The sequence below is a fragment of the Coturnix japonica genome, chromosome 4 (genome assembly GCF_001577835.2).
Source record: "Coturnix japonica isolate 7356 chromosome 4, Coturnix japonica 2.1, whole genome shotgun sequence".
NCBI lineage: Eukaryota > Metazoa > Chordata > Aves > Galliformes > Phasianidae > Coturnix > Coturnix japonica.
Genome location: NC_029519.1, coordinates 76,962,753 through 76,978,878, shown reverse-complemented (window position 1 = coordinate 76,978,878; position 16,126 = coordinate 76,962,753). Strand labels below are relative to the sequence as shown.

General features: G+C 34.9%; 2 protein-coding genes across 2 annotated transcripts; both read right to left on the bottom strand.

Annotated features, from left to right (window-relative positions):
- Window positions 1-27: 27 nt before the first annotated feature.
- LOC107314046 (transmembrane emp24 domain-containing protein 11-like) lies at window positions 28-7,330 on the bottom strand. The gene is made up of 5 exons (XM_015862917.1): window positions 4,411-7,330; window positions 3,465-3,565; window positions 2,622-2,747; window positions 1,792-1,938; window positions 28-1,083 (listed from the first exon to the last, which is right to left on the bottom strand). The coding sequence occupies exons 1-5, from the start codon at window positions 4,538-4,540 to the stop codon at window positions 934-936; spliced, it is 654 nt and encodes a 217-aa protein (XP_015718403.1). The 5' UTR covers window positions 4,541-7,330; the 3' UTR covers window positions 28-933.
- A 695-nt stretch (window positions 7,331-8,025) lies between these two features.
- On the bottom strand, window positions 8,026-15,037 carry SPON2 (spondin 2). Its single transcript, XM_015862915.2, has 6 exons — window positions 14,543-15,037; window positions 13,523-13,748; window positions 12,931-13,154; window positions 12,458-12,649; window positions 11,199-11,373; window positions 8,026-9,063 (listed from the first exon to the last, which is right to left on the bottom strand). The coding sequence occupies exons 1-6, from the start codon at window positions 14,708-14,710 to the stop codon at window positions 8,885-8,887; spliced, it is 1,164 nt and encodes a 387-aa protein (XP_015718401.1). The 5' UTR covers window positions 14,711-15,037; the 3' UTR covers window positions 8,026-8,884.
- Between the last annotated feature and the right edge of the window lie 1,089 nt (window positions 15,038-16,126).

The window sequence follows — 16,126 nt, the reverse complement described above, 5'->3', positions numbered from 1 at the left end:
TAGGACACATGTCAGAGAGTAGATTTATAAGATTTTATAAAGATTTTATTATAAGATTTTATTTTAATTGTTTTTTTCTTTAGAGCATTGTTTTTTGCCTCTAATTTGTAACTATAGAGATTCTCACATGCAGTTTCATACTATGAAAGTAAACCTACTTAAAGGACAAGGTCATTCCTTGCTAATGAAAACAAAAGGTGAGAAGGAATATAGGAAAAAGAAAGAAGGCACTGCCTTTAGAGCAGTAATTTCTCAAGAGGTATCTCAGCTTGCAGCTTTTTGACTAGAAAAGGAATTGAAAAAGAGCAGGAAGACAAAATGCAGCTCCCTTCTCTCAGAGTGCTCTGCAGAAAGCCTTCTTAAAGATTGTCTCTTTACACATTAACCAGGTGGGGAGGTGGATCATGCTATCTTATCCTGTTCTTACACTAATGCTGCTTTGTGAAGCTAATGATTTGAATTTTAAACCACAGCTTTTGACTCATGGCTGCATGATACTGGAGTTACTCAGGTGGTTGTACAGAAACAAGCTGAACTGAAGCAAACAGAAATATTCAACTGAACTGTCAGAAGTGAAATGGTAATACCACCGAGTTCATTAGACAGTCATGTTACAGTTACTGAGTAATCAACATTTAACAAACATCAATACAGCATCAGACTGAAGAATTTAGTGTAAGGAAACCTTAGAAGAAAATGTATAGGCAAAAATTCAGTGTTTTCCAAGAAACCTATAATTTAGTCTATGGGATTCAAGGATTAAAATGTAGGGAAAGGCCAGGCACAAGTAAATGGGGAAAAGAGAGTTATAGTAAGAACTGTAGTAGAAGTTGAGTCAAGCTTAGAGTTTTTTAGTGTATTTTCTCATAGATAACAGGGTTTATTGGGATTTTAGGCGTTAGGTAGCAAGGAAATTTTGAATCTTCGTAAGACTTAAACAAGCTTCTTAGCAATAAAGAAGTCTCTGAGAGATTTGATCTGCCAGATTCCAATGGAGACAAGAATTATTGTCTGTACAACAGCCCACCACAAAATATTGCTGTTGGTTTGTTCACTTGTCTTCCGAAATTTTTCTTCACGTTCCTGGGGAAAAAAGAAAAACCATAATTATTACACATCAGTCTCTGATGAAATGCAAGGATTCCCTTGTTGCTAAAATTTGTTTTGTTATTTTGATACATTGACATATATCCCATAAGTACATGCTTAAGGCTTTAGGTTTGCAGTCACTCCACACTGCAGTCAAAAAACTATTTGCAGCCAAGTTTACTTTGTTAGGGAACTAGATGATAAATTGTAAACACAATCTGATTGCCTGCATACATGTAGAAAAGACAATGGGTGCAGTCTTGTTTGAAGGAGTGCTTTATTTGCAGTGGAATGAGGATATATAAATCACATTCAGTCACTTCCTTAGCCACTGCAGCAAAGTTTACATACAAAGACCAGCATAGAAACAACATCTGGCAACATCATCAGTAATGGTACCTGCCACCTGCTCCACTGCTGTTATCGGCTCTGGCCAAGAAAACTATGTTTGGAAATTCCTTCTTTTGAATAACACCTGTTGTTGTAACCATGAATTCATAGTGATTAATTATTTTTTATATTGTTTTCCTTTACCATTTAGAAATATTTTGTAAGGTAATGTGGGATGTTTTAGTTAATTTTTTATTTTTTATGGCTTTGCAAAACATAATACTGCAATTAAATAATAAACCTCACATTACTTCATAATTAATAAATCATTACACAGTATTCTTTAATATTTCTATTAGAGAACATACATACCCTTTCATAGTTTTGTTCTCTGGATATGTGATGAATTTGCTCAAGAAGATGTTCTACTCTAACCTGAACTTCATTCACTTTGTCTTTGGCTTGAACAGCAGCTTCATCTAGAAAATGTTCTCCAATTCTAATGTCCAAATGGATACGCTGAGGAAAAAAATGTTTTCCCATTACTGTGTCTTCTTGATTTCATAATTCCTTAGAAACAGCAGACAATTTCCCCTTATGCTCATTACAGAAAAATAGCTCTAAATGCTTATGGAAATCATTCCTATAGTAAGAATCAGATGGAATATGTAAAGTGTTTCTAAATTAGGTTTTAAAATTAACTATGCAAATTTTAAATCTTCCTTAATTAGTTAAAGCATTGTTTTATACTAGTACTGCTTTAACCATTATGAAAATATTTTCTATTCTCTGACCACATTAGTTTTAAATGTTCTCTGAAATAATTCAATCTAAGATAGTGAAGCAATGCAATAGCACTGAGATAAGCAGTTTTGTGACAGTGTTTGTGTTAGTCGGTCTCACATATTGATCTTCCTGAATCCAAACTGTTGTTGTTATTGATCAGAATCTTTTCACGTTCAAAGCACTGTGCAAACATTAAATCAATCTGTAGTTATTAGTCTTACCTCTTTAATCTTGAATTAGGTATCAGAATAGTCTTTTCATCTTTTCGTATTCATAATTATAAAGATTTCATCTTTAATCATGAGGAAATGTTGATTTTTCCACTAGAAACTAAACTTCCCATCCATTTCAGAAGCCCTGCAGTTTGTATACAATCAATACTATTACAATGAAGAATATTTAAGAAATACACTTACCAGTTTACTTCCTGCAAATGCCACGAGTTTTGTTGAGTTTGATTGTAAACAGATAACATGCTCCCCAGATAGATAGGATGTAAATGAAAATGTTGCTGTTGGCCCATAAAGTTTTTTCAGAATTACCTGTAGTTTAGATACAATATATGTTGGATAGGTATAATATAGATATTAATAAAATAATAAAGGACAACATTCTGAAATGAACCTAAACCTCCTGAAAACTTTGAAGTTATCTGAGAGAATAATAAAGAATTTAATCTCACAGTAAGCATTGAAATGCTATGAGTATCTGTAAGGTACAAAACCCACTGGTCTCTAAAGCATTTCTAGTTTAAAAACTAAGACTTTGTTTAGGCACAGTGTAAGTTGCCCTTTGTTGGAGAAGCTCAGGAGCTTGTGGCAACACAAGCAGTTGCTATGCATGATGGATTAGTGCAGCCTCACAGTAATCTAGACATTTATAGTTTGTTTTACTATTAGCCTTCCTGTCTGCTGCTCAAATACTTTCTGAACCATTTTGCTTCATTAGTGGATTTCCATTATTTTATATTCTAGCCTGTTTTCTCAGTTGTAGCTTACTAGTCTTTATAGTTTTGTAATTCTGGTAGACATACAAAAATTGTCCACAAAACTACCATATGTTTTTATCAAACATGCCATTTCTATTTATTCTGACAAGAACCATGAGGTGCTTATACATTTCAACATCAAAATACTGAGCTGGCTGATGGATTATGGATTTAGGTTTTTCCCAAAACATCCATATTTTTGATAGTTTTGCCTGCCAGTGTCAGAATTCAATACATGAATCACACAGAAACATTCATAAAGAATATTTACCTCTGAAGTAGGACTTGTAACAGTCACAAACATTCCTAAACCAGGAGCAGAGTCAAGAAAGTCTCGTATATGTATATCCCACTTCTGTACTTTGTAATTCCCTGAATAAAAACACAGATAAAAATCTGTTAAATAAAACATAGCTTAATATTAAACATCCTTATTGCTTTTTTCAGCAACAATATGAAGACAAATGATTAGCAATAAAATAATATATGCATTCCATGTACTTACAAATGAAACTACTCAGGAGGCATTTTATAGCAGTGTGAAGTGCAATGAATTTTTACTACACTAGGAAATCTTAGAATACTACAAAAAAAAGATTGATTAACAAGTAATACTTTTTTATTGCCTCTAATGTTCTGGCTAGATCAGCATTCAGAGGACATGCTGAGACCACCAGAAGATAAATATATACAGTATACTGTATTCAAACCTCTCTTTTTCTTTAATTGACTTTCATATTAATCATGTTATTTGCAAAAAATATTATATATATTTATTTTGACTATCACCTTTCAATCTTAAACTTCACATGCTGTACATGAATTTAACACACTTGTGATGTCCCAGATTGAATAGATCTTCAGTACATCTTGTATTGTTTTTTTCCAAAACACCACTGATTTAAATATGCTGGCATGAATGGGTCATAATGTAGGGAAGTGCATTTTGGAGCAGCCATTCCATGGCTGTAGAATTTAAGGACTTTTTTTCTATGTTGGGTCACTTAAGCTCACTGAAAAACTTTTTTTTCTGTAATCTATACCCCAAATACATGAGGACATGGTGGCTAGTCACTTTTGTAGGGTCTTACACTGTGCCCTCTTTCTTGTCACCTTAGTTTTACCATATTTATCAGTCACAAGTTTTACTGTTAAATTATGAACTAATTTTATTCTTGCGTAGGTTAGATCATCACATAGCAAAGACATGTACCTACCAGTTACCAATGTGTCGCTGGGAATATCTTCAATTACACATTTCTCTTCTCTTTCTCCACTATGAAAATACAAAGCAAGTGAAAAAGAAATCCAGAAGCTCATAAGAAATCCGATTAATTGGCTTTTCATTATTTTTATGTATCCCAGTTGTACTGCTTTGGAAGATAACTGCAGAACTATGTAGTCCTGTGGTTTTTCCTCATTTGCTGCTTATCAGTGTTTGAAAGAGAGAAAAAACTGTGAGAAAATGCAGCTGGAGGTTACACATTTATAACTAACTGCAGTGTGTTCTGTAGAATGAGATAACAAAAAAACTTGTAAAATCTTTATTATTTCCCAGCATCTAGATTAACATTTTATTTTATACACATAGAGTTAGTAGTATGAAACTTGGAAGCATCTCTCAAGTACTTGAGACTGGATCTCTATTAGCAACCATATTGGCTATCCATAAAATGCTCAGTGTAAATTGAACTTATTAACAACTTATACTTCCAATTCCTCTACAGCAACAATGTGTTATATAATTTCACTCCTCTGTTCTTTAGAAATCTTGTAATTTGCAACCTAAATCATTGTTGCATATATCTGTACATAAATCAGAGGGGCTACATAAAAAGCCTGAAAGAAATATGAAGAAAGTAAAGAAGTTGAACAAAAAATGAATTTGAAACAGTAATGATTATGGTATAAAAGAAAAAAAACAAAACAAAACAAAACAAAAAAAAAACATGTTATCTAAATAAGATTATTTACATAAGTGTTTTTTTCTTTGATCCTGCATAATAAAGTCTCTGAGGAAAAAATGTATTGTAAATTAAATAATGATTTAGATTTTTATTATTACCCTTTGTACTACTACAAACTAAACGATCTATATGGCTGATGACAAACTCAGTTATTACTCAAAGTGAGGGAATATTTGGTCATTTCACAGCACAGAGTACCCATCTTTATGTTACCACAGTAACTGTTTCCAGTAGGGAGGAATGAGTTTTGAATTCAGTTTCCCATTCAGAAGATCCCTGTGCTCCTGATGCACTCCTGATATACAAATCACATCTCATGGCCGTCGAATCCTGAAGAGGTTCGAGGGTGAAGTTGGGACTTCATTACTATTTTAGCATTTACCTATCAGAACAAATTTCTGATGGAAATTCTGTTCTGACAGATCCAGAACAAATCAGAACAGATTGCCTTGAATCCGACTGGACTCTCCAGAACAGGGAGTTCTTGACTGACATGCACCTGCATACATTCTCATGCCTTTTTGCACCTGCTAAAATAACGTGTTTGGCTTCAGATTGCAAACTACTGATGCAAGCACCATTTTATTGACTTCAGATCTCTAGAAAAACATGTTCCAGTGCCAGAACAGAAGCAAGATGTACAATAGGACATCATTTGATCTTTGAATCTATCCAAACACAGTTAGGATAGACACTTCCATACTTCAGGCTAGCATATGCTATCATAGTAGGGCTGCTGGACTTCAATCATACAAGGATAAATCAGTCTCCAGGTGACCAGGCACTGTGCAGCATGTGGAGACCTTTTTATTTCAGTCATTTAGAGTACCTATAAATTATCCCAGACAAAATTTCTTTCACACATCATTCCCTATCAAACAGGATTCAGCTGATTTAAAGAGTTATATTATCTCAGTACATTAGACACTGTCACAGAGTAGGCTGAGTTATTTTATTAGGCAGGACTGGGTTTAATGTTCCCATAGTACTCCAATTAACTACCTGGTACTGGCAGTATCCTGAACTGATTTTTTTTCAATATCAGTAGGTGTTCTCATGTCTTTTGTTCACACCCATTTTGTTATTCTGGGGACAGTCTTCATTGTGATGAGAAAGTCTGGCATACACCTTCCCTCTTACTCTTCAGTTAGGAACACAGTAGTATCTGTGATTGTGCTTTGCTTATGCAGTATGGTTAGAATGCTGGAGTTGTTTCTCAGTGAAGCTAAAACCACCCATTCCCACACTGATCTTTTACAGAGGACATTGACACCTCCCAAGTAGCCATCCCAGTCCTTTTGGACTATCCAGTAGAACTGAATATATAGCCCATCTAAGGCTTCCACAGACAGCATTTACACTACAGTATGTGGGAGATTAGTTTAACCTAGAAATTAATTTACCTATTTCCTTCCCTAAATCTTATGAGTGTAGGATCATATTGTCTTGCCTGCCAGCCATCAGTAACTGCACACAAGGGAAAAGCAAGGAAGAGCTTCTCTGTGTTTCTTTGCTGTCCCAGTACTGTTAGGATAAATCTGAAGCTGTGCTCAAAGTAAAAGTAACAAAGCAATCCCACGCAGGGATCACATACCCCACTAATCAGTTTAATAAAAATATGTTATGAGAAATGTGTTCTATCATGAGAACATTCTTCAATAGAACTCATTGTATCCAGTCTCATCAAAAAGTGTTCCCATGCCCAGTAATTCTGACAGGAGTTCACTGAAATGTGTTGTCTTTTTACATATTTACTTCCTTTTCTACTCTACTCCCCAGAAAACTTGGCATCAGGGGTTTGAGAAAATGTAGTACTGAATCATCCCCTTTAAGGCTGAAATCCTCCATTTATATAGAGAATTAGATGCAGATATTTTCTGCTGGTCTTATGTATTTTTTCTGGATGTGCAAAGAAGCAAAACTCCAGTGTTTAGAGAGAACACCTAGAAAAATCCCACTAAGGATACCTAGCACTTCAGCAAAATGTTGTGGGAGTTTAGTCTATAGGCAGCTGATGTGTCTATTTGGATTTAGTTTCTGTCCTCAGAGCATATTTCAGTAAGTGTTTCTGTATTCTTAGGTGGAGATAATTGTTTAACTGTGCAGTAAGTAAGTTCAACAGAAAACACTAAATAAGGAAAAATTAATATCTAAAGAAGATAGAAAACTGGAAAATAAGGAGAAATTAACGAGACCCAAAATATGTAAATAATATTCTGTTAACACTTTCTATTAGAGAATGGACACAGGGGAGAGAAGTAAAATATGTATAATAAAAAAATAGTGACGCAATTTTGACAAACATGTACATGGGAATGGGAGGAATGTAAGATGTAGAAATTCCTATTTTTAGCTCTGATGACAGTGCATCCATCAGCATTTCAGGGCCAACTTAGATTAGCCTGATAATGTTTTAAATTCCTTCGGGTCTTTGCAAGATTTACCTCCTGTAAAACATATAGAGAACCTTTTACCTGCTTCATAATGAACACAGGGTGTTCTTGTAGCTGAAATATTTCAAAATGAACCTATGCAACCCACTGTCTCCTGTTCAATATTTCAGCTGTGTGTTTGTAGAATTGCAGTGTGCTGTAAACGTTTTGTGGGTTGACAGTAAATATCTCCTATTGAACAGTCTAATTTCAACATTCTTTTCTTAATTGGTTGTCACAATTCTTTTTGAGATACAGATTATCTTAATTTTATAATAAACAGCTATAGGAACATTAAAGCTTGCCATCTGAAGTGGTTTCTGACATGCCATGTTTTGTTAGATGTGTGTATACCTCCATCTTAGACAATATTGAAATTTCATTAAGTTTTCTCTTGGCAAAGTAGAGGATGACACAAACAGCAACAAACATGTTTAAAGAAACATGGACACATTTACTGCATACACAGAGAAAAATATATAATTTATGTTACAGCCAACAGTGTTAATGTCTTAACAACTATTTTTCAGACAGTTGCCTCATTAGGGACAACTAATCTCAGTTAACCTTTTAAAATTAAGTTCAGAGTTTTTCTACTGCGATCCAAACTTCAGGGTTTTATTCGTAATTTTGTTGGCTGAGTGTCCTCATGGTAAATATTCTTCTCACTTTTGAGAGGGAAAAAAAAGCCAATTTTGTGTATTCATAAGTCTCAACATGAGTTTACTCGGTCATCTTACTGTCTTAACCATACTGCAAACATCTGGTCACTCTGATTCATAGACGTAGTTTCTGAAGAAAGGCAAGTAAAACTTGTTTAGAAAGACAACAAAATAGCCAATAAATTATAATATATATAATTTAGAGAAAAAATTATTTTCTAGGTATAAATAGTTGTAAATCAACAAATTACAGTATTTAAGAATGTTACTAGTTAGGATTTTTTGATTGAACAAATGGTTTTCACATGTGAAGCAAAATCTTTCCAAACGTCTTCTTTTCTGCCACTAGAGGGTACTCCAAGAACTTAGAGTGTGTAACAGAGATTTACTTGGGTTTTCTGCTCTGTAAATGGTGAAGTACTGTTGTCATACTAAACCTTAAGTATGTAACACCCCAAAGTCTTGATACTAAACAGCAACTTTCAAAACCAGACTAATATATCTTCTCAGCAAAATAGCGTGGCATACCTGAATTACAAGGAACACTGAATGACATGTAATTTAGATTTAGTTACACTTTTATCTTACTTTTAAATTATCTAATCTGTTATCTTTATTATTATTACTATTTCAGACACAATTATCTGGTTCACATCCTGTTTCTTCTTCCAGACTTGGACAAGGCATTCCATTATTAGCAGGGTGAAGAAGTACAAAACGAGTTCTGATCTTGGTCCCTGTTTTTCTGCAAGGACCCCTGCAGAGACCCCAGGAAGACCACTGTGAAACTTCACAGTCCAGTGGTGTTTCTGCAAAATACACAGTAAGAAGGTAACTGCAACATTATCTGCTGAAGGCAAATGCATAGTTGGCAAAGCATTAAGGAACGATGATCAAGTAGTATCCTTTCTTATACAAAAATACATGTGATATTAATGAAATCCATATGTTGTCTTATAAATAAAAGTGTGTGTTTTCAGCTCCTAAATTCAAGGACATTGCTATTATTTTTATTGCAGTCAAGAGACTGTCAGAGGCACTACAACAGTAGTGCATCAGATTTCTTTTTACTGAATTGAAAATGTAGCCTCTCTATTCCAAAAGATGATGTTTTAAGTGATTACATTCAAGATTACTGCATTCAAAAGCACATAGTGTCAACTTCATAAGTCATTTTTCATTGAATTGCTTAGTAAAAACACAGGAATTAAAGCTTTTATCTGGTTGATTTATGCAGGTTTCTATTTCTTTGGAGGAATATGTTGTTCCTGTAGTTTGATCAGATTCCATTTAACTCTTGTTTATTTAATTCTTGCTTCAGAAGCAAAGAAAATTTCATTTTTCTTTAATCAGGAAATCTTTTTTGGTACGTATCTTAGAGCTCCCTTTACCAATGAAGTTACTCTGTAACTTAGTAACTCTGTAACTTAGTAACTTTCTAATGCTAGAAATGTTTTCAAGGTAGTTTTAATTTACTGCAACCAAAGATGTCAGAAGCTCAAATATACTTTTCATAATATATACTTCCATTGAAAATATCTATCATAAAAAGAAAAGGTGCATATTCCTGAAGTGGTTAAAAAACACTGCTGGTCATAGGAAATTGCATCAAATCTTTGTATTACAGCCTTTGAGCATAAAATAGCTTTGCACAAGACCAGTTTAAATGCTTTATTGAATATGTGACCTCTGGTATAAACTTCTGGCTTTACAATGGAACTCACTACTTCTGTTGCAATAATCGATTCTCATGCTTCTAACAGGAATGAGAAACACGGTTTGATCTCTGATAATTGAATCTGTCCTTTTGCTTCTGGAATACATTTTTGAATAGACTGATCTAATGGTTAATATGCTGTAAAGTGGAGATGTATGATTTAAAATGATTCCTGAAATACTGTACTTTGCATGAATTGTATTACATTTATATGCTAAAGAGGGGCAAATGTTCCTTTCATATGTTGCAGGCAAGACATAAGATTCGTAGCACTCCCTTCAAAACTGTCTTGTTTACTAATAGAAAAACAATTACTCAAACTTCATAAAGAAATGCACTCATGCAAGTATAAATTGTGTATTGTTAACTGCATGGAAAATGAACTACAGTTTAGCAATCATGAGGTATCTTTAGGACAAAGCTAGAGGCGTTAATCCTCAGAATTATTCTGGAAAAGCTCTTCTTGGAACATCATTTATATAAGGAACACATTGGAGATTTAACCCATAGCTGTCTCTCAAATAGCATTTGGGATGTCAGTCTTATTCATAACCATTTTTTTTTACACGTTACTAGAAGAGTATAATGGGAATACCTGCATAGACACCAACTGCTCTCTTTCACACTGAGCAAATTTTCCTTTTATTACCCTCCAAACTATCTCGAGTCAGATGTTCCACTGCCTAAACAAGGTTATTTGCAAGTTTTTTAAGGCAAGAAAAAAGAGAGAATGATATTTTTATTTTCAAGTTGTCTGTTTTATCACAAATATATCCAGGAATGCATATAATATGTACCATTTCTTCTGTTGTGTCATCATGTAAGAACTTAAGCAGGAGTATTTACTTACATGTTGAAGTGAATCTGTGGAGTTTTAATTTTGATCAATATTGTTTATTTGTCATAAAATTCACTGATCTATGGCGATACTAAGGCTTGAGCAAGCCTCACTGTGGTACAACTCAAGCCTTTGAACCATAGCTCAAGTATGAAATCCATGCCTTATTTTTTCAGAGATTGTCTGTTATGTCAATTGGCGTCTGTTATGTCAATTGGCTTCTTTTATTTCCCATGGGTGAGTCTGGAAACTATTGCAATGCAGAATATATGGCAGGAGAATACTCTACTCAATCACTTATTTCATCTACGTCACCTACCAGAGTTCCACGTATTTTTTGAATGAACAGAAATTACCAAATTGGGAATGTCACAGTGCCAATCACTTACCTGAGTATGTGTCAAGTATTTCATTGCTTTTAGCTGGCTGGTTAAGATGAGGTATAGGAAAACCCAGCTGGTTTTTCTTTAATTTCACCATCCTTACTTGAGCAATAGGTGGCAAAATTTTAAGTTTGGGATAATAAAATGAGTTCGCTGGGTGGCTTGGAGAGGAACAAGTGATCTGTGAAATGAAAAGAGAACCTTGAAGAAACACATCATTCTAGTAACAAATAACTGGAAAATCATGTTTGTGCATCATGTTGATTCCTTTTGGCAACCAAGAAAGAAAGGATTCTCTAAACTCCAGCTCACAAATCTACTTCTGATAATCCCAGATGGTTTGTGCAAAATACTGAATTGGGCACAACGAATTGTGTCAGTATTTGGATGGAGGAATGGGATGGGAGGTACTGAAAACAGAGTAATACTTGGAATGGTTTGTTGAGATACCGTGGACGTTTACAAGACAGAATACAAGAGTATTAAATAATACTATTAGGTATGCTTTAGCAGATGTCACATGTGTATAGGAGGCCAGATGGATTACTTTCCAGCTTCTCTGTTATTTGTCTCACTGTTCATTAGCACAGCATTTGGCTCTAGAGGAACTGACCTTAACAAAAATAGGGACAGAGTGCTTTAACTATTCAAAATTTTTGAATTAAGATGCTCTGTTTCCCACCACCCAAAAATGACAAAGGCAAAGAGCAAGCAAAAAAGACTGTAAGTAAAGTCACTGCGGTAGGAACAAAGGTGTGTTCTGCTTTCCACTATCTCCTGTCGCTCAAATGCAACACATTCAGGTGTCAGCAACATGTTCCAGGGAAAACCCATCCCCACATCAGTATGTACAATTTCCTACTTAGACTTTTCCTGTTTGGATACAAAATTAGTCATGCCAAAATTCTGGGAAGTACTTTCATTTCCCTAGTTCCTTAAGAATTGTTAAAGACCATCTTGGAATAATTATATTGGTGGAATAGGTCCCTTCCAACATAAGCCATTCTACGATTTTATGATATTCTACATGGATAACTTTAAATGTAAACCAGTTTTTGTGATGCATCCGAATTTAGCCAAAAAATCAGAATGATGTAGGAAATGAACAAGCGCTATTAATAAATCCAGGTAGAGTGAGCATCAGTACTCTCAAACACTGAAATCACTTTCATGAGAGAATCTTTTGTAGCTACAGGATAGTTAGCTTTGAAGTGGAGGAATCAAAATATAAAGACATGGAATGCTATTTATTTATGTACACCTACCTCTGTAACTGTGTCTTGTGGGATAGTGGCAAAGTTTGGGGAGGAAAATGTGAATCCACTGTCGGTTCCAGCATCGTATGGATATAGATCTACTGATATTTCCTCCATCCAGTGGTCCCCCTCACAGAGGTTTAGGCTGTCAATACCCACAAACCAGTCAGGACTTGGCACAATTCTTACAACAAATGAAACCTAATGAAATAAAACAACCCAGCATTACTTATGGCATTATTTCTTTCAAAGTTCTCCAGTACTAATTATTGTAACTGTAACTCATGAAATAAATGGACTTCTATATGCTTCTGCTTTACAGAACTCCATTGCTCACCGAAATTTGACAGGCATTTCTTTTTAAGCAACATTTTTCATTATCATATTTTTACCAAAGAAAACTCAACTATTTATCTGTGTGCTAGTGACATGAAAAGAAAAGAAGCCAAAAACTGTGAAGATCAGCGTGTACATTTACTTACTAATGGATGTCTTGAATGCACTTGTAGTTCAGTGGAGGTTTGTCCTGTGCCACTGGTAATGGCAGGAGCAGAGAAGATTCCATGCACACTCTGAATTTTCTCTCCAGCTTCTTCTATTTCTTTCATTAATACCCATGCCTCACCCTTTTCAGCAAAATCACGTACACCATTGCTGGCATATTCATTTTTTTTCCACATGCTGTAGTCAGAACTATGAGTAACACCTATTTGAGTGAATACATTGCATGACAGAAAAGTCTGGTTTAGATCGTCCGTATTTCTTCAGATGCTCTCTTTTATTTCTAAGGTTAAAAGACTTTGTGTATAAGCATGAGTGAACACTAAAACATTTGACTTATCACTGTTTACTTCAGCTGTAGCCAAATGAAAGCAGAAGTCAATTGAAAACAGTTGTAGATTTTTGAAAGCATTGTGAATGCTTCAATTTCTGCATTTTTATTCTTAATAACTGCAGCTATTTTTCTTCTTTTTACATCATTTATATTACATTCTACTATTGAGGGGGAGGGGGTGAAAAATCACAGTGATCAAGAGATTTATCTGGTCTTAAAACTGTACATTTTTCACTTACCTAGCAGTGATGACCACTGTGCTGGGGGCCTATAAAGTGGATACTGTTTGGGGAAGGCAGTCTGACTCCATTTCCCTGTGAAGATTATACTGTACTTTGCAAGTTCCTCTGCTGTGCAAATAGAGTCATCACCCAGAGGCAAGCTGCTGGCATAGCCTAGAATTGTTACGAGCAGCGTCCAGATAACTTTGCAGGAGCAGTAGACAAACATCAGGTTTTCCATTCCCTTCCACATACAGAGAAAAAAAAATATGCAGACACATTAGTCACTCTAAGCTCAGAAAGGAGTAAGAGTTACCTAATAAAATATAACAAAGCATAAGTTTTAACAGAAAGAAAACTCATATCCCAAGCACCAAAACTGTTATGCTTCTAGAAACATTCTATTATATTCAGATTTGCTATTTCCAGGCTATATGCTACAGATCTGTAGCTGTACCTAGGACAAGTGTTTCTAATGAAAATAAAAATATCCTAACCTTGTTCACAGTACTACCTCTGAGAAAAATCTGTTTCTGATTTTCTTTTGAAATCTTATTAGAGTCACATCTTGAATTAATTAGAGCAGCAACTGTTTCTGTGGAAAACATTAGTGGTATATTTATTCTTCTAAAGATTAAATAGCAGGTTACTTTGCCAGAAGACATGATTTATTTTAAATTTGTGTCCAACAAAGACTATTTTATGGTGTAACATTCAAAATCAAATACATTTAAAATATATATAAAGTACTTTCTGGTACCGGTGCATAAAAAATACATTGAAATGGCTTCAGACTGTCAAAGCTACAGAGTAGTTAAAAAAACAATATATTTTTTTAAGTTGCTGTCAAAGGCTGTGCAAATTTTTGTATTAAAATTAATAAGATAATTGCATCAGACTGTTGAACTCCAGCAATTGTTTAAACTAACAGCCTTAAAACCTTACATTTAAATGCTTCTTTTCTTTTGAGAAAACTATACAAACAGAACTAAGACACTAGTAGTATATTAATTGGTAAAAAGAGCTGTGAATACTCACTAAATATTTCCTCTGGAGCACTGGTAAGGGGAGAGCACCTGCTTTTGCTGGCAGCTGAGTTGGTCTGCAAGAGAAGACAGTAGGAGTCTTGGTATTTATGCCTGAAGAGGGTCCCTTTGGTCCAACAATTATTGTAATCTTTAGACTTTCCAGGTTTGCAGAAAACATGTCATCTTCTTGCTTGCAATCTTTTTGGACGGACTGCCAGAGGTTTCCTCTATGTCAACTGGTTCGGGTCCCTACCAGAAGACTGTAATGCCGAATAGACGAAATGCTTTTAAAAAATACCTTGGATTCCTCCTAACAGTTTGGATTTTCTGGTGACTTTACAGTTCTCTGTTCTTATTAATGCCTCTAAGCTATACAAATGAACCGATTCCAACACTGGAATAGCTCTAGCAAATACACTTTAAATGAGAAGCATGTTTTCTTGCAAGTTTTATTGTCTGACAGATGCTCCTTCCAAACATTTACAGAGAGCTTGCTCACTCTCACACACCATATGTATGTGTTCAAATAAAAAGGGTGAGGCAGCTAAAAAAGTCAAGAGGAAAAAAAAGTTGCATTTCATAATTGCACATACTCACACAGGCTGTCTCCTGCAAATATGAATTAATTTAAAGTAGTACAGTGTATATTTTTGTGTTCTACAGTGCCGTATGCTGGATGATGAAAGGGCTCTGTAACATTGTGGTTTCTTTGGAAAGAGTGGTTTTGGGAAGCACTGAGATTTTTCTTAGCTGTCTTCAGAGTAAAAAATCCCCAAATAAAAATCTCATTATTACAGTTAAATCATACGTCCTCTACAACACTACTTACATATGTAATACTTACACATACTCACTGCAATTCTTTGAATTGCCTATGAAAAATTGTGTTTCCTGAGGGGACCTAATTAAAAAATAATGTTAAATATTTATTTAAAATCATTTTCCTTAGCACCTTTTTAAAACTCCCATAGGAAACACAAGGGATTTGTGCCATTGCCTACACGGTTAACAAATGCTACTGCTGCTGATCAGCAAAGGAAATTAAGTTCAAAAGTTTACAATAGACCATGAGGAAAGTCTTGCATAGTGTCTTCCTTTGAAACTGGGAGGAATGTTGCTTAAGTACTTTCACAGATATCTAATAAGCTGGTACAGCATAGGGATAAGAAAAAAAAGAAAGCAGCAACCTAATAAAAAGCCTTGTTATTTTTCAGATGGAAATCCCAGGCCATCGTGGGATTACAGTTGAAGTCACATACACTACTGTCCACCAGGTGGGGATTACCAAGAAAACAGTCTGAGTTCTCTGGCACTTTAAATGGTTACTTCTTCCTTTCTGCCTCCCACCCCATAAGGTAAATTGGTAAGAAATAAGCTGGAATGTCTAAACTGTGTGTATATTGATCATTCTCCTGGCAAAACGCAATCCATTAGAAGTCTCAATATAACTAAAGCAGCCAGTATCCACAATTCACGTATATCTGGATAGATATGGGAACTCTGTAGCAGGTTAGGCTATTCAGACATGGGTGTGTCCTCTATTTCCAAGACCCCTTCCTTTATCCAACATTCATGCCAGTGAAAATTCCTATGT